The sequence below is a fragment of the Xyrauchen texanus genome, chromosome 37, assembly GCF_025860055.1.
Source record: "Xyrauchen texanus isolate HMW12.3.18 chromosome 37, RBS_HiC_50CHRs, whole genome shotgun sequence".
NCBI classification, from domain to species: domain Eukaryota; kingdom Metazoa; phylum Chordata; class Actinopteri; order Cypriniformes; family Catostomidae; genus Xyrauchen; species Xyrauchen texanus.
The window spans coordinates 37,892,515-37,912,514 of NC_068312.1; the positions used below are offsets into that span (position 1 = coordinate 37,892,515).

The 20,000-nt window shown below is 42.0% G+C and overlaps 1 protein-coding gene across 1 annotated transcript in view; it reads left to right on the forward strand.

The window, feature by feature from the left end:
• The first annotated feature begins 1,935 nt into the window (after positions 1 to 1,935).
• The window catches only part of LOC127630604 (B-cell linker protein-like), a 37,101-nt gene continuing 19,036 nt past the window's right edge, over positions 1,936 to 20,000 (forward strand). The window contains exons 1-8 of the mRNA XM_052108215.1: positions 1,936 to 2,137; positions 2,222 to 2,396; positions 4,184 to 4,269; positions 4,874 to 4,936; positions 5,052 to 5,259; positions 5,478 to 5,614; positions 7,430 to 7,570; positions 7,666 to 7,814. Coding sequence (XP_051964175.1) covers positions 2,230 to 2,396; positions 4,184 to 4,269; positions 4,874 to 4,936; positions 5,052 to 5,259; positions 5,478 to 5,614; positions 7,430 to 7,570; positions 7,666 to 7,814 — 951 coding nt within the window. The 5' untranslated portion in view covers positions 1,936 to 2,137; positions 2,222 to 2,229. The remainder of the gene's footprint in view (positions 2,138 to 2,221; positions 2,397 to 4,183; positions 4,270 to 4,873; positions 4,937 to 5,051; positions 5,260 to 5,477; positions 5,615 to 7,429; positions 7,571 to 7,665; positions 7,815 to 20,000) is intronic.

The following is a 20,000-nucleotide window of genomic DNA, read 5'->3' on the forward strand; positions in this document are numbered from 1 at the left end:
TAAGTGTTGATGTATGTTTTTAGGTTTGATGCATAAAGAGCCTCTTTGGGCCTCATTCATGAAACATAACAGAATCAATTTCGGAAATAAGTTGTGAAATTAAATCTTATGTACATTGTTGCATTGAATAGAATCTAATAATTTACGTAAGACTGTTTGAATAATTTAATCAGAGCTTGTATTGGCAAACTACAACTTTTTGGGGATTTTCGCCCCTTTTCTCCCTAATTTTGGAACGCCCAATTCCCAATGCGCTCTGAGTCCTCATGGTGGCGTAGTGACTCACCTCAATCCGGGTGGCGGAGCACGAATCTCAGTTGCCTCCGCGTCTGAGACTGTGAATCACAGCATCTTATCACGCGACTCGCTGAACGCTAGCACACGGAGACCTAGCTGCGGTGGAGGCTTCACGCTATTCTCTGCGTGCATCCAACTCACCACACGCCCCACCAAGTTTATAGTGGCCACGAGGAGTTTGCAATTATTTAATGAATTATACAAATAATTAAAATAAAATAATATATTAATTATAATTATATTAAAGATTTCCCCTTTTAAAAGCTTGAGTATAATTAGCTTGAGTATAATTTAGCTTTCTGCTTTTTAAAATCGCTAATTTAACTGTAGTTTAAATACTTAAAATTACAAGTAGCTTGTAACCGGGTGAACTACAGGTTCAGACTGACTTCGCCAAAACTTGTGCACTCTCTCTCTCTCTCTCTCCCTCTCTCTCTGTGTCTCTCTCTCCCGCTCTCTCTCTCTCTCTCCCTCCCTCCCTCTTCCCTCTCTCTCCTCCCTCCCTCTCTCCCTCCCTCCCTCTCTCCCTCTCTGTGTCTCTCTCTCTCTCCCTCTCTCTGTGTCTCTCTCTCTCTCCCTCCCTCCCTCCCTCTCTCTCCCTCCCTCCCTCTCTCCCTCTCTCTGTGTCTCTCTCTCTCCCTCTCTCTGTGTCTCTCTCTCTCTCCCTCCCTCTCTCTCTCTCTCTCCCTCCCTCCCTCTCTCTCCTCTCTCTCTCTATATATATATGGATGAATATTGTCTGAATTTCCTCCTCATTTTGGTTAGATATGGGTGAGAGGTGTGCAACGGGTCAGGGCTCGAGTTACCGTGGCACCTGGAGTATGAGTGCATCAGGACTGGAGTGCATTAACTGGAGTGCATTAACATTAACTAATTCACTCCGAGGAAAGAAATTTACCACCAGGAGAACAGAATCCAGCACACTGGGGCTGGGCAACCACAACTACTGCAGGTATACACTTACAATAAAATACATAACATAATTTATATATATGTATTATGTGTGTGCATATATATAGATATATATATATATATACATAATATTAAAAAAAAATTAACGTAATTAATCGCAATGTCCCCGGACCGTAATATGGAAGATTCCTGAGAAATGCTTGTAGTACCACCTGTTTACTCCAGGGGCAGTAAGTGAAACTTCAGCTGTGTGAGCAACATACAGTTTATACAGTGAAGAAAACAACCATCAGCCGAACAACACAAACATGTGTTACGCTCTTGCATTCAAAACAAATGTTTTAAAAAATATATATATTTATGACACAACACACCGAGACGCTACACAAGTACAGTATATATAGTATATGTGTGTGTGTGTGTGTGTGTGTGTGTGTGTGTGATATATATATATATATATACATCTTTGGAGGAGGCTTGTGAAGGACGCTACTGGCCAGTTGGAGGCAGTCGCCTCCAACAACAATGGAGCGCAGAGGAGCGACGCCACAACATTGAGCAGTGCTCGGGTGGCTAAAGCACAGCAAGTTGGCACAGTAGGGGGCACAGGTGGTGCATCAGTCAGTCGGCCCGTGTCACCTGTTGGATCTGTCCCGTGACCTCCTGCCAGTGGGCGCTCGACACTTCACATGGCCTTAACGTGCACATAGCCTGGCACAAGCCGTGGTGACGCCACCGCCACTTAGTGGCTAATGGCGGTTGTTGTTATTGTTATATACGCATACAAAATATCATTATATACATATTATATTGTTTGGATGATATTTTATTCCTCAGGAACTGGATGGAGACTCTAAACCTTGGTGTTTTGTTTATAAAAGAGCTCAGGTGACATGGGAATTCTGCTCTTTACCCACGTGTGTAACAGGTACACACACACACACACACACACATCAGCATTCACTGTGTGTGTACTAGGTCTTACGTTGTGTTGTGTGTTGTGTTGCGCCAGATCCCGCTATGGAGTGTGTACAGGAGTCCGGTCAGTCCTACAGAGGTACAAAGGCGGTCACACGCAGCCATTTGAAATGTCTACCGTGGGATTCACCCGCCGTGTCTCATAAGATTTACACCGCGTGGAGATCAGATGCCAGAGAGCTGGGCATCGGCAGCCACAACTTCTGCAGGTGCACACAAACACACACACATTCTTTCACATCTGCTTTAATAGAACAGATCTGAAATCTGATTGGATGAGCCATGTTCACATTTATAGTGGAATAGATTATATATGGGTGCTTCTTCAACTTCGGGCACTTTTAGCACTGTGGACTTGTTAAAATATCATCACTAGTTTATTTAATTTACTAACAATGTTCGACAGTATCTGTACATGCATCACAGGAGATTTCCAGCACATCTCAAAGTCTGTTTTGTTAAGGTAAATTTTATAGCTAACATTTTATGTATCCTAAATACACACAATTATACAATATTTTCACACTTTAAGCTAATTTGGCAAAATTAAAGCTTAGAAATTACGCCCAATAAAAGGTGATATTTCCCTCGATTTTTTTTTTATGCCAACACAAAGATTTATGTTGTCCAAAGACAAAGTAATTAAGTAAAGCTGACAAGACACTTTTTTTGTTGAAACAAATTTTTTTAAGCAAACTGAAAAAGGGAGAATTCAGTAAAACGCTTATTTTTTGGAGTGCAAAACCTTTGATCAAAAATCAGTTGAATTATATGAATGCTAACAAATGCTAGCATTGCCTAGCAAAGTGCTAAAACATGCTAACACATGCTAGCATCGCTATGCGAAGTGCTAAGACATGCTAAAAACATTTTAGCATCATGCTAACACATGCTAGCATCACCTTGGTTAGTGCTAAGACATGCTAAAAACATTTTAGCATCATGCTAACACATGCTAGCATCACCTTGGTTAGTGCTAAAAAATGCTAAAAACATGCTAGCATCATGCTAACACATGCTAGCATCGCCTTGCGAAGTTTTAAAACATGCAAAAAACATTTTTGCATCCTGTTAACGCATGCTAGCATCGCCTTGCGAAGTGTTAAACATGATAAAAACATGCTAGCATCATGCTAACACATGCTAGCTTTGCCTAGGAAAGTGTTAAAACATCCTAAAAACATGCTAGCATCATGCTAACACATGGTAGCATAGCCTTGCGAAGTGTTAAAACATGATAAAAGGCCTAAAAACATGCTATCATCATGCTAACACATGGTAGCATTGCCTTGCGAAGTGACAAAACGTGCTAGCATCCTGCTAACACATGCTAGCATCGCATAGTTATGTGATAAAACATAACACTTACATGCTACCATCATGAAAAACACATGCTAGCAACATTCTAGGACCACCATTTTAGTGCTTAACAACAAGTTATAACGAGTTTTGCCACGGCAAGCAACACTCACATTTTCTTCAGGAAATGTACCTATCTATTATATGAATGTGGCAACATTGCTTGGCAACTGTAGACAGCTAGTAGCAAAGGTTTATGAACTATACTTATACCTATACTAACTTAGTGTTTTTTGTGGTTATTATTAGTTATAAATGTACATATATATTTCACTTAAGTGTCTTTTATCATATTGCTGTTGATGAACTGTGCATTCACTTGCAAAAATGTACCTAAAACTATAGTATAACCATGTTTTTCTTTTGTATTCTTTGAAGTGTTACCTTGGAGCATCATGTCAATAGCATGGTACATATCTTAATGGCACATGAATATTGTAATATAATCTCTGAGGGGTTTTACCTAGTGATTTTTCAATGGTTTAGGGGGTTTTATGAACTCCTTGTGCCCTACACCACCCCTTAACCGTGGTCAAATCATGACAACACACAGCTGTAATACACACTGTGCATCAAATTACACCCACAGACACACACACACACACACACACTCTAAACGTCTCGCTTGTTCTCACAGGAATCCCGACGGTGACCTCGGTCCCTGGTGCCATGCTTATAAAGGTTTGCAGCTGACCTGGGAACTCTGTGATGTGCCCAAATGCCGTAAGTCCACACCGTTTCCATGACAACCAATCAATAGAGTCCACAAATGCATTAGTTATAGAATTACAAGCGTGAATAACTGACGCGGTCGCATGCTTTGTCTTGGAGTAAATGGTAATCAGAAGGTTGCTGGTTTGATCCCTACAGTCACCACCATTGTGTCCTTGAGTAAGACACTTAACTCCAGGTTGCTCCGGGGATTGTCCCTGTAATAAGTGCACTGTAAGTCACTTTGGATAAAAGCGCCTGCCAAACGCATAAATGTAAATGTAAATGTTTATATACTGTCATTCGCTGAAAACGTTGTGTGTATTGCGCTGTGTGATACCACATGTGCTCATCGGTTTGTTATTCTCATGTTTTGTTGGAAGGGTACTCTGTTCTTCATGAATGTGCATTTGTAATTTGGGGATAAAATATATTTTGGCGCCACCTGCTGGACATTTCAGTGGGGAACCGCAGCGAAACTGGTAATAAAGCGCGTCATTTTGTTTTGGAAAAAAAACGTGCACGGTCACGTAATGTTTTTGAGATTAGGCTGTGGAAATATCATTAGCTTAGCATAAAAACAACAGAAATTAATGGATTTGTCTCTCCTCCACAGCAAAGAGACCTCCGTCGATCACCACGCTTGGACCACAAGCCCCTACAACTAACAACAGCCAAGGTGAGAGAGAGAGAGATGGATCATGAAAATAATCGAAAAGTCTGTCATCATTTACAGACAGTCAGTGTGCCTGATGTGTGAAATCATCATATTTCTCTCTCGTATTCTTGCTCAGGTGCCTGTGGTCAGCGTGCTGAACCCCCCTCAAACTCTCTGCCTATGTTCCGGATACTCGGCGGTCAGGACAGTGACATCAGAGAGCAGCCGTGGCAGGCGGCCATCACTGTATATCTGCCCCACTTAAAAGCATACAGCTTCCTGTGTGGAGGGGTGCTCATCGACTCCTGCTGGATTCTATCAGCCGCTCACTGCTTTCAGGAGAAGTGTGTACTCACTCTGGGTTATCTGAGTGTATCACTGCATTTGGGTCAGAGATACTTGCATCTCATTTCCTCCATCATGACCCCAATTATTTACTAATCTGTTGCGCTACTTTGGATTTTTGTGAGATAAGAATATTTTTCAGATTCTTTGCTTGACAGAGATACAATCCAGTTTTGGTTAGATAATAGTTTATGGCCTCCTGTGTTGTGTGATTTAGGTTTAAAGAGAATCGTCTGCGAATCATTTTGGGTCGTACATTCAGACATCAGAACTCCAGCAGCGAGCAGATCTTTGATGTAGAGAAGTACTGGATCCATGAACAATATGACGATGACACTTATGATAATGATATAGGTGAGACTTACACACTCACACACACTCACACACGCACTCACACACACACACATGCGCACTCACACTTACTCGATGCACACACACACACGCACACACATACATCACACACACACACACGCACACACATACATCACACACACACACCACACATGTACACACATACATCACACGCTCACTCACACACACACACACACGCTCACACACACATACATCACACACACACACACACACTCATATACACAACACACACATGCTCACACACACACTCATACACTCTCTCACATACATCACACACACACACGCTCACACACTCACATACACAACACAGACACGCTCACACACATACATCACACACACTCACATACACAACACACACATGCTCACACACACTCACACACATACATCACACACACACACACACACACACACATACATCACACTCACATACACAACACACACACACACGCTCACACACTCTCTCACATACACAACACACACATGCTCACACACACACGCTCACACATACTTCACACACACACTCACATACACAACACACACACGCTCACACACTCTCTCACATACACAACACACACATGCTCACACACACACATCACACACACGCTCACACATACTTCACACACTCACATACACAACACACACACGCTCACACACTCTCTCACATACATCACACACACATGCTCACACACACACATCACACACACGCTCACACATACTTCACACACTCACATACACAACACACACACGCTCACACACTCTCTCACATACATCACACACACTCTCTCTCACACACTCACACAAACACACTCACTTTTGTTTTGGGTGTGGCAGTATTTTATTTATTTAAATTATTTTACTTTACGTTACTTTATTCATTCTCAATTAATTAATTCTTAATGTCTTATGTAAATCATTAACCTATAGACAGTTCTTTGGTATACATTATATTGACAATTAGTAACACAGCAGACATTATTAGTGATTATTATTAATAAATAATCAAGATAACATGTAAACAATACTTGTATTTTTTTTTTTCCTAATATTTTGGCCAATTAAAGTTGCATGAATTTCCAAAAGTGTGGCTGCACACGTGTAGTCTCTCATCACCTGTAGAATTATTATCTTATTTATTTATAAATAGTAATTATTAATAATGTCTGCGGCGTTGCTAATTTTCAATATAAAGTATAAGTTGTTATTTAAAATAAAATGAAGGACATTTTGGAAAGCTTTATGAAATTGTTAATTTACATATTATCATGATCAAATTTTTCATATTAAAATATTTTTATTAGATAAAAATTTTCTTTTACTGCCTTCTCTTAAAATAAGGAATGAAATACATTTCCACAATTTAATTAGAAAAATAAAAAATACATTTTTTATTCATGAAATGTGGAATTGCACAGACTTGGTTAGCAACACTTACCGCAGAATATCCCTTATATGTAAAATACACATGGGGCGGGGCCGGGTGGGAGTAGGGTGGGGCCATGAGGGTGGGGTGGGTGGAGGGTGGGGCCTTGAGGGCGGGGCCGGGTGGGAGGAGGGCGGGGCCGGGTGGTGATTCTACACACACACACACCACCGTCCACAATCTGTCTTTATCCCTCTCTGAGGCTTAAATAGCCTGATAAGGAACCGGGTGTGTATAATCACGACCTGGCCCCGCCCTCCTCCCACCCGACCCCGCCTTCCACCCTGTCACAACATACTAGTACAGCAAATTTCACCAGCAATTATATACATTCAGTTGCATTTAAATCATATTGAATTTCTTTTTCATATCTTTAGCTCTGCTCAAGTTGAAGAGTGAGTCTGGGATCTGTGCGGTGAACTCTCTTGATGTGCTGCCGGCGTGTTTACCAGAACTGAACCTGGTTTTACCCGACTGGACGGAGTGTGAAATCTCTGGTTATGGGAAAGAGGAAGAGTGTGAGATGATTTCTCTGTTACAGATAATGTGACTACAGTATGTGAGGAAAGTATGACTTGTGATTTTACTCTTATTACGTCTTTCTCTCTCGTAGTTTCTGAGTTTTTCTCTCAGAGAATCAAACGAGGGTTCGTACAGTTGTGGCCGCAGGATCAGTGCGTTCCCGGGAAACTGTCCGGGCGTCTAGTGATGCCCAACATGCTGTGTGCCGGAGACACGCGCGGTCTGGACGACGCTTGCAAGGTAACACTCCACTTTCAGCTGCAAACCAAATTCAACGGTCTATTCATTCTAAGTAACATCTGAGACCAAATTGATACAGTAAATTAAACATAATTTTTGCTTTGAAAGAGCAACATCTGTTACGATTACATGCAAATGTAAACACTTTCCCATCACCCGCAAAGGATATAAGTGTTGTGCATAGTACAAGTATGCGTATGTGGCAGGGCGGAGGACGGGGTCGTGATCCTACACACCCGGTCCCGTATTAGGCTAATCAAGCCTCTGAGGTATAAAGGTCGACTGCAGAGGATCGTGCGGGAGAGAGAGATCGTTAACGGACATGTCCGTCATGTTGTCTTTTAAGTTTACTATTAAAATATGATTTATATCGTCAAGCCGGTTCTCGCCTCCTACTTTCCATTGAATGCCTTTACACTGGTGCCGAAAGAGAGAGAGAGAGAGAGAGGAGAGAGAGAAAAAGCTCACTCACCGGTTCTCTGATGTACCGTCGGGTGGTCCTCGAACACTCCTCCACACTCTCTGGTGGACGAGAGCCGCTCCTCTCCGGGCGAACTGGAGTCAGATCTCCGACCCCCAGCAGACAGAACGCCCCTCCACTTTTCTGGCGACACCTGGGACATTCCTCCCCAGGTGCAGCGGCCCTAACGTTCCAGGCGATCGGGGAGTTACTTCCCTCCTCCCCTAACGGACGCCGGTCTTCACTCGACTCCTTCGCGTTTCTGGGGGACTGCAGGGCACTCCTTCGCCCCTGGCAGCGGCTCCATCGCTCCAGGAGGTCGAGGAATCCAGTCCCCACTCGCCCCGCGGACGGCGGCCGTTCACCGCATCCGGGCAGTCGGGCTACTCCGTCACCCGGCAGATGGCAGCGGTGCTCCCCTGGGTGGAACGGCAGTGTCGAGGACTCTGCGACGGGTATCCCTCCTCCCTTCCCGGGCTTCTGCACCAATGTAACACAGTTAAAGGATGGGCAAGGAGGAGGCGAGAACCGGCTTGTCAATATAAATAATATTTAATTAAACTCAAACCAAAAGCACAAACATAAACAAACACACGACGGACATGCCCGTAATTCTCTCTCTCTCGAACCATCGTCACCGGCTGCCTTTATCCCTTGTGCGCCTCATCAGGCCGATTGGGGACCGGCTGCGCAATATTCCGACCCGGCCCGTCCCCCCCCGCTCCACAGCATATTAGGAGTTTACATGCTGCACTTACTGTTGATTCAAGCAGTGACCTCACAAGAGTCATTTGACTTGTTTTACCCTCTCTGTTTTTCTTCAGGGAGACTCCGGCGGTCCTCTGGTGTGCCCGATGAACGGTAGAATGACACTGATGGGTTTGATCAGTTGGGGCGACGGTTGTGGGAAGAAAGACACGCCTGGCGTTTACACACGTGTCACAAACTACACAAAGTGGATCTCCGGCAAGATGAGATCTAAATAAGACGTAAACAAACGTCATTAACGTGCAAACTACAGTGAATGTTGGGTACCGCAAATAAGGCGACGCACGTGTCACGCACCTGCCTTGAAGTCAACGTGAACGTGCAACACATTTTACTACCGTAATGTGATTTATTTCCCGAGTGAAACATGACGGTCAACGATGATCTATTGGGAATTTGCAAGCGTGCCATACTAGAATGGAATAAGAGCTGTGTGTTAGTTTAATAAATGTCTAAATAGCCTAATTGGCCTTTTTGAAATGTTCAAAAAGCTTTCACATTAAGACCAGGAATGTCTAATGAGAAATTAAATGGGGTCAAACTTGATTTCATGTTGACTTTAACAGCTGGACTTGTTATTGTCCTGCTAACAGAGGACTCAACATTTTGACCCGCTCTAATATATGAGTAATGTAATTAGTTAGCTACTACCATTGTTTTGAGCTAGGAAACCATGGGATTTTTAGAAATACAAATACAGATCTTCTAAAGCAGGGGTGCCCAATACGTCGATCGCAAAGGCAATGCTGGTAGATCACACAAAATGTAAATTTTAATTAAAATAAATACAATGTCTTTCCTTCTTTTAGTTTCTGTCAGACCTGCACTTGACGAGTAAATATTGACCAGGCGAGGTTTTGTTTATTCAGTTGCCATGACAACTAGGTTTGCGCATAAGCGCCTTCCAAGGATTTATGAGAACAGAGCTGAAATTGCGATGCTACTGCCCGGATTAGGCAAAACTGTCTGATTCCATTCAGTTTTGCCTAATCCGGGCAGTAGCATCGCAATTTCGCGCTCTGCAATTTCGCGCTCTGTTCTCAGAAGTCCTTGGAAGGCGCGAGTTGTCATGGCAACTGAATAAACAAAACCTCGCCTGGTCAATATTTACTCGTCATCAGAATAAGGTAAATGCCCTGGCTATTGTAATCTATTGTGCTGTAGGTATTTTGGGTTTAGTTTTAAAACTGAATGATATCAACATTGAACATTATTATATATTTTTTTTATTAATTAGAAGATGAATTCCATGTAGGGATACATGCAGTAGTCCCAACAACCATTTTCTTATTTTTAATGAAACTGTGTTTTTTTTTTAGTTGGTAGATCTTATTGAGGTTGGTCATTTATAAGTAGATCATCACACAAAAAAGTGTGGGCACCCCTGTTCTAAAGTTTTATAATGCTGTGATTTGATCATTGTAGATGTGGCACATCGAAGGAGAAACTTGAATCAAATCAACATATTCTTCATTTTATGTCACGCTCATTGCCTTAAATTAGTGCTACCAAAAACGACATATCCACACATGAGAAAGACTTTGCTAAAGTGCATATTTGGGCTCAGAAATGCACTTGGTCCTTTGGAATATTGTAAAATGATAAAAAATAGACACACTTTGCTTTGCAATAGTGAGGATATACAAACTGTGTGATGGCACTTTACAATCTGAAGTTGTTAAAAAGTGTTTCTTTGTAACATTTGTCATGTCAGTTTTGCTACATATTTGTATCACTAAACATCTGCTGGGTCAGAAATGTTTGTTTCATGGTGTCGCTGGGTTGATCCAAACAAAGTTTTTTATACGGTGTATTAAAGTGGACTTCAGTCCTCGTTAAGCTGGAAGTTTTTAGACTGCAATCTAATATTATTAGACTTTTGATTATGGGGACATAATCAATCATAATCATATGTAGCTGTTAACTATTTAACAGTTGTTATGGATGGTAGTAGCCGGTGCTAAATGATAATGTACATGATTTTGCCCTGACCTTTTATAAAACATGAAATGGAAACAGCTGTCCCTTGTCTTCTGTGGAACCAACATATGCTTTGGATTTTGGGGAATTTCCTTCACTGTCACAAGGAGCATACTGTAAGCTACGTTATCATGATTTTAATTTCTACAAATAACTAGATTTGAGAAAATGTGAGGGGTGCTTGCCTGTGCAAAAGTCGGTTTCCTGATGCTAGTGTGGTTTTGTTAAGAGTGGTCGTTGCTATGGTGACCTGGGTGGTTGCTAGGCGGTTGCTTACTGGCCCAAATCAAAGGAGTCCATCCCAAAGTCTCTATAATATTCTGGTGTTGAGATAATCCTGTAGCTTGGGTTCCTCCTTCAAAATAAAGCTCTGAGAGTTTAATTGTCCACTAGGTGCAAGACTAATTGACCCTTCGCTAAGCCCCGCCTTAAAGGCACATCTGACCAATCATGTTTTTGCAACTCTTGCCCTGCTGCCAGTTCTCTGACACGCGTTTGCTATGACTTCCAATGCCAGCCTATGGAAGTAATGTGTGTTTGAGTACTTTTAAGGTAGATTTTTTTTTAAATATTCGCAAAACATTTGACGAATGTTGACACTATAGGATACCCGCAGTGTTTTTCTTTCTTACTTATATATATATATATATATATATATATATATATATATATATATATATATATATATTCCCTTTCTCCCAATTTTGGCACGCCCAATTCCCACTACTTAGTAGGTCCTCGTGGTGGCGCTGTTACTCAACTCAATCCGGGTGGCAGAGGACGAGTCTCAGTTGCCTCCGCGTCTGAGACATCAATCCGCGCATCAGATCATGTGACTCGTTGTGCATGACACCGTGGAGACTCGCAGCATGTGGAGGCTCATGCTACTCTCCACGATCCACACACAACTCACCACACGCCCCATTGAGAGCGAGAACCACTAATCACCACCACGAGGAGGTTACCCCATGTGACTCTACCCTCCCTGGCAACTGGGCCAATTTGGTTGCTAAGGAGACCTGGCTGGAATCACTCAGCATGTGGAGGCTCATGCTACTATCCACGATACACACACAACTCACCACACGCCCCATTGAGAGCGAGAACCACTAATCACCACCATGAGGAGGTTACCCCATGTGACACTACCCTCCCTAGCAACCGGGCCAATTTGGTTGCTAAGGAGACCTGGCTAGAGTCACTCAGCACGCCCTGGATTCAAACTCATGACTCCAGGTGTGATAGTCAGTGTCAATACTTCCAATATGATCCATAATAATCTGTATTATTATGTCTCAAGAGTTACTCCAGTGACCGGGCAAACTGAAAATAAAGATAACAGGATATTAGTAGACAACAGGTCCAGAAGAGCAAAGTAAGGCTGCGTCCCAATTCACATAGGCTATTATTTGTGCTATATAGTATGCATAATTAGAATGAATGCGTCCTAGATAATAGTATAATTGTGTCCAGATGGTGTACTATATCTGGAGGATTTTCAATGTATCCATGCATGCTTTTTGAGCTAATATTGCCCTATTTTATGTTGTTACCAGTAAAATATAGCTTGTCAAGCATTATGTTTTTTTCTAGTACTGCTGGTTAACCAGGGAAGTCTTGATGAATAGCCAAAAATGGATGGAACACCTGCACATCCCGTAAACCTGTAACGTGGACCAGCGTTCAAATGCAATTTTATTTGCATGATTTTAGCTGAAGAAGTACCATTTGTTATGCAACTGTTGTCAGTTTTTTTTTTTTTTTTGCTGATTGTTATCATATTCAAACATAATTTATTATACGTATTGCCTACTGTTCAGTGTTGGGGAGTGTTTACCTAAATGTTGTGATGCTGCCATTAGTGCCTTTCACTGTTAATATATTTGCAGTCACCCATTTTTGGGTGAACTGTCCCTTTAACCAGTGCTCTGTGTCTGAGGATTCATCAATGTGTTTATACTGCCATCAACCGGATGAACCCAGGAACTGCACACTGAGGTTTAGTGAGCTTTACATATATGAATATTATAAACCCACAGCTCTGGTGCACTTTTTACCCTCCTGAAAATTACTTTTGGTTTTTAAAACTAAATAAGAAAATAAATTAACAAAAAAAAAGGGAAGAAAATCACATACCAGTGCATTACAACCATTCAGAACACCTTAGCAACCACATAGCAACATACTAAGAACCATTCAGAACACCCTAGCAACTGGATAGCAATTCAGTTACAACCACTCATAACACCTTAGCAACCACATATGCAAAACATCCATTCAGAACACCTTAGCAACCAGATAGCAACATACTAAGAACCACTCAGAACACCCTAGCAACTGGATAGCAATTCAGTTACAACCACTCAGAACACCTTAGCAACCACATATGCAAAACATCCATTCAGAACACCTTAGCAACCAGATAGCAATGCACTAAAAATCACTGAATGCCCTAGCAACTGCAGAGCAACGCACTTACAACTACTCAGAGCACCGTGGCAACCACATAGTTTATTGACACACAAGCAGCTGCTCAGAACACCCGAACACTTGTAAAAGTAAACAAAGTCTAGTTTCTGCTCTCATGTGTGTTTTCTCATGACATGATGATGTTTTTGTTCCTCTAGAGTTTCTTTGGGAAGCTGAAAACATCTGTACTGTACGTACTAAAGCTTTTGTATTTTCTCCACATTTAAATATTCCTCTTTGTCTTGTTGCGGTGTAAATGAACTCTTAATTCTGTTTCCTGGTACAGACACAGTGGCCCACCAGCCCCACCCAGGAGAACCGGTACTGTTCTCACAAGTTAAGAGCATTTGACCCTGTTCATTTACTTATGTTGCTCCAAACCCGTATGACTTTCTGTCTTCTGTGGCACTCAAATGGAGATGTTAGGCAGATATGCAATGAAAGTGAATGGTGACTGAGGCTAACATTCTGTGTAAGTCATACGGAGTTGGAATGACATCAGTGTGAGTTCATGAAGAAACTGGAACTGTCCCTTTAATGCACCACTGAAAATGTCAATATGTATGTGTAGTGTAGAGACTTGTTATGAAAGCTGATATGACAGTGAATCAATTAAGTTTTGTGTTAAACATATTACATAACAGTTCTGGCCAGAAGGGGAATTTATAAGTATTACACACACACACACACACACACACACTCACACACACAGGTTAAATCGTTTCGGAACAGGATTGTTTATCTTACTTCCTGTTTCGTGACAGTGCATCTATCACTTCCCTTCACATGTTTAGATAACTGCTAATCTTCTTATTACTCTTTCATGACATCATCATACTGATGCATCTGCTGTCAATCAATCTTGATCACTGTGATGTCACACTCACCTACTGTGATCCTGACCAATGTTTGGCAATTCAAAATGTTGTTGGTCTGAGATGTGTTTAACTGTTTCACATTAGTTAAAAAATATCAAAATAACATCCTGACCGTTTTATTTATTCTGCTGTAGGATGATGAAGATACTTATGAAGTGCCACCATGTGAACGTCCCACTATAAACGTCCAACCTCACCAAGTGTTTTATCTGTCTGTCTCTCTCTATATGTCAATTCAATTCAATTTAATGGGCTTTATTGGCATGAAAGTTTCAAAAACAATGTTGCCAAAGCATCATATAGAATAAATAAAATAGAATAAAAGCTAAATACATTTTGTCCAATAACTTGGACAGTATAGTTATAATTATTAGTAATATATAAATAACAGCAATATCTGTCTCTCTCTATGTCTGTCTCTCTATCTGTCTGTGTGTCAGTCTGTCTGTCTATCTATCTGTCTGTCTGTCTGTCTATCTATCTGTCTGTGTGTCTGTCTGTCTGTCTCTATCTATCTGTCTGTCTATCTGTCTCTATCTGTCTGTCTATCTATCTGTCCATCTGTCTGTCTGTCTGTCTCTATCTATCTGTCTGTCTATCTATCTGTCCATCTGTCTGTCTGTCTGTCTCTATCTATCTGTCTGTCTATCTGTCTCTATCTGTCTGTCTGTCTGTCTGTCTATCTATCTGTGTCTCTATCTATCTATCTATCTGTCTATCTATCTGTGTCTCTATCTATCTATCTGTCTGTCTGTCTGTCTCTATCTATCTGTCTATCTATCTGTCTATCTATCTATCTGTCTGATCTGTCTGTCTATCTATCTGTCCATCTGTCTGTCTGTCTGTCTCTATCTATCTGTCTCTATCTGTCTGTCTGTCTGTCTATCTATCTGTGTCTCTATCTATCTATCTATCTGTCTGTCTATCTATCTGTGTCTCTATCTATCTATCTGTCTATCTGTCTGTCTCTATCTATCTGTCTATCTATCTGTCTGTCTGTCTGTCTCTATCTATCTGTATCTATCTGTCTGTCTATCTATCTGTCTGTCTGTCTGTTTGTCTGTCTCTATCTATCTGTCTGTCTGTCTCTATCTATCTGTCTCTATCTGTCTGTCTGTCTGTCTATCTATCTGTGTCTCTATCTATCTATCTATCTGTCTGTCTATCTATCTGTGTCTCTATCTATCTATCTGTCTATCTGTCTGTCTCTATCTATCTGTCTATCTATCTGTCTGTCTGTCTGTCTCTATCTATCTGTATCTATCTGTCTGTCTATCTATCTATCTGTCTGTCTGTCTGTTTGTCTGTCTCTATCTATCTGTCTGTCTGTCTGTCTATCTATCTATCTGTCTGTCTGTTTGTCTGTCTGTCTCTATCTATCTGTATCTATCTATCAGTCTGTCTGTCTGTCTGTCTCTATCTGTATCTATCTGTCTGTCTGTCTGTCTCTATCTATCTGTATCTATCTATCTGTCTATCTATCTATCTGTCTGTCTGTCTGTCTCTATCTATCTGTATCTATCTGTCTATCTATCTATCTATCTATCTGTCTGTCTGTCTGTCTGTCTGTTTGTCTGTCTCTATCTATCTATCTGTCTATCTATCTGTCTATCTATCTGTCTGTCTGTCTGTCTCTTTTGGTAAAGTTGTGGTTCATTGTGGTGATGTATTTGCACAGACAATGAGCTGTGATGAGCATTCTCATGTAACCAAACTGTTCCTCTGATGGGCTTAATGACACTTCTTCTTTCTGTGGATTGATGCTTCAGTGACTCTAAACATCATCATACTGTACGAGAGGGACAACAGACAGAATGCTTCAGTGCAGACAGACAGTTCCAAAGTCTCTCTGTTATTAACAGGGATAATCAGCTCCAGCTAAATCATCCACCTTCTATGCAAATACACACACACACACACACACAGCACACTTCCAGCAAGCTATTGCTACTTACCGGCCTCACATACATAGTCCCGGGAGATTTGCATCCAAACCTCACAGCAGAGCGAGCTTCCTGTGAATATAAACACCACATGCATCATGGTAATGTACCATATTATTTAATACATTTCAAGTCTATTAAAGTTTATTTAAAGTGTATTCATTTTGATAGGAATCCAGACAAAGATTGTTTTCAGGCATGTGGAGTGTTATTGACATACTATAAGAATAGAAAAGTGAAGGTGTTTATTAATGATAGGGTTTTTGTATAACTGGTGTGTATATGTGTTGTGGTAACATATTTAACCTGTACATCCTATAGCCTCTATAATTTGGATAATTGGATTAATGTGAGATTTATTTGTCATATGTATGCTTGTATTTGACAGAGATTGTAAAAATGATGCATCTATTTATAGAAATGTCAAAGCCTGTTGCTATACTTTAAACTCTTAATTGGCGTAGAATAAAACGTTGTATTGTTCTCTCTGTCGCAACAGAAGCATCGATCTGATAAAAGCCGGAAAATGGCCATCTTCAGCTTCCCCTTATCTAGCCCGATTACAGTACAGTTGTGTGCAGACAATGCTAATTTCTTTCCTATTGTTTTGTACTTAAAATGACACTCAAAGGTTAAATGTGCAACGCAAAATAAACTTTAAATAAACCATTCGTAGGTTGGTAGCTTTCAAAATATTGCTCTCAACCAATGGCTCAAGTTTGAAACGGGAGTATCTGTTTGCTGAGCAATGACTGACAAGGTGCATGTTTGGGAAACCTGTTTGAGAGTCCCATTTTGCAGATGTGTTTTGGTGGCACAGAAATTAGTTCACTTTTAATCTCTTAAAAAACAATCATAGAGGTTAATACCTGTGGCAGGGCGGAGGGCGGCCCCTAATCAGGCTAATCAGGCCTCCGAGAGGGATACAGGCCGACCGAGGATGGCGGTGCGAGAGAGAGAGTTACGGGCAGCTGTCCGACACCTTTGTGTGTATGTCTTTTTGGTTAAGTTTTATATTAAACTCTATATTAATTGGGGCGGCTGTGGCTCAGTTGGTAGGGTGGGTCGGCCACTAATCACAGGGTTGGCGACTCCACATGCCGAAGTGTCCTTGGGCAAGACACTGAACCCCAAGTTGCTCCCAATGGCAGGCTAGCACCTTGCATGGCAGCTCTGCCGCCATTGGTGTATGAGTGTGTATGTGTGTCTATGTATGTATGTGTGAATGGGTGAATGAGTCACAGTGTAAAGCGCTTTGAATACCATTAAGTTTAAAAAAGCGCTATATAAGTGCAGACCATTTACCATTTAAACTATTATTTATATTGTCAAGCCGGTTCAGACAGTTGTCTAACTTCAAACCTGTTTGTATCACCCCAAAGCACAACAAAGCTTTTCATAGTTAAACAGTTACGCTCGGAGCTTTTCTGTGAGTCGGGTGTTATTTTAAAGCTTTGCATGTCCGTGGTCACTGATCAGAGCAGAAGTGTTTATAAATGGCTTCATTGAAGTCAAAGACACATTCATCTGTTTGAAAAGGCCACTATGTGTTTCTAACCGAGATAAGCTGTCATGGTCGTGTTGATTTGAACAAAGTCAAATTAAACGTGTTAGGGATAATGTACAGTCATCCGCTCATTATCATAAACCCATCAATAAGCCCCATGCAAGACCTGAAGGAGTTTATTTTACAGTAATGACCAGCTAATTGTACATTATCCCACTCATACATTGCTCTTATAAATACATACATTTACATGTAATATTATTTGAGTTTAAACTATTTGATCATGTGAGTAAAAGAGAGTGTGGACGAGTATTTCAGACATAAAAGAAGAACAGCCATAGCATATAAACTCACTTGTCTGGGCCAACAGGTAATACAGTTTAATGCCCATTACACAAAACATTTTTGACCACATGCAGCAATTGACCAATTATGGAATCGGAGGTAGTCAAAAATGTCAACTACACTTTCTTTTCCGGGACTCTACATCCACAAATATTTACATAATCTTTAACTCCCCAAACCAGGATGTTTAAATGGAACGCACTTGGAGAAATCGATACATTTAGTCCTTGTTAGACTTTGTTGACATTGTACTCCTGTTTTTGTGTGTGTGAGGACGAACAAGGTCTTTTAAGTAGAGTTTTTCTCTCCCCTTTCCTCCCCAATGTGGAACGCCCAATTCCCAATGCGCTCTAAGTCCTCGTGGTGGCGTAGTGAATCAATCCGGGTGGCGGAGGACGAATCTCAGTCGCCTCCGCATCTGAGAACGTCACTCCGTGCATCTTATCAGGTGGCTTCACGCTATTCTCCACGGCATCCACGCACTACTCACCACGTGCCCTACTGATAGCGAGAACCACGTTATAGCGATCACGAGGAGGTTACCCCATGTGACTCTGTTGTCTTGCTGACCTATCAGTCAATCAGTTAACAGATAGCATTTGTGTAACAGTAGCCAGCTGGTAAGTGATAGCAGTGCAGTGTGCAAGCCTTAGGAGACGCACTAGCGACTGATGCTAGAGGCCATGGCTTTTCTAGCCTCCTTGCTAGCATGTCCAGCTCCCATGCCGGGGATGGGAATCCCGCTCGGGGCGGGTCGAGTAGAACTGGTGACATATGCGTATAAAGGTACTTCCGTAAACGTGCTTCAGACAGGCTCCCGAGGTAGCACTACGTCACATCGTTGCTAGGATACCAGCATTCATTCAGTCCAACCGAACCACAAAGGACTATTAATCTAGAACAAAATAAAGACTTTTGGTGATAACCAAGCATACAGTATAGTCAATAACTACACTACAACTTTCTTGCTAGAAACGGATGGATGGACATGGAAACAAAACGTACATTTTATACACAAACTGGCTATCAACTGCTTCTTCGGCTGGCATTTTCTTCAGCTCATGCGCTGTGGATCAGCACTCACAGGATTGTGGGATTTCATAGTGTGACGAGGAGGAGGGCGTGGCCAGACCGTGATGAGCACGCAGCCGTGTGCATCTCTCTCTCTCTCGAACCGGCGCCTCTGGCTGCCCCTTATCTCACGCTCCTGCTAATTCAGCGCTGGCCGTGCTCCATCATGGGCATGGGGAGAGGGAAAGGGCAAGCGGAGACACAGAGAGGAGAGAGAGAGAGAGGAAAGAGAGAGAAGAACTTGCTCGCCGGCTCCCGGACTCGCTTCTTTCATGGCCGATGGCAGCAAGGATCCACTCCTCCCCTTCTCGGCAGACAGCCACGGTTCCTCCGGCTCTCGGCGGCCGGCAGGGACCCCTCTGTCCCCAGGCAGACGGCCACAGCTGCTCCCCTGGCGGATGGCAGCGGCGAGGACTCCGCAACAGCGCATCCCTCCTCTATCCCGGGCTCTTTCGGCACCACTGTAACAGTATAAAGGCCAGGGAAGGAGGAGGTGGGAACAGGCAGAACAGTCAATGTAACTTTTAAACATAAATAAAAAAATAAAAAACATAAGACAAACAAACACGCAGTACTGCCGCGTTTGTCTCTCTCGAAATGGCATCTCCGGCTGCCCCTTATCCTGCTATCCCGATGATCAGCTGATTCAGTGCCAGATATGTTTCATCCATGCCGACCTCCGTATACAGCCTCCGAAGGCCACTCAGCAACCGCATAGTAATTCAGTCACAACCACCCAGAACACTCCAGCAACAGCATAGCAAC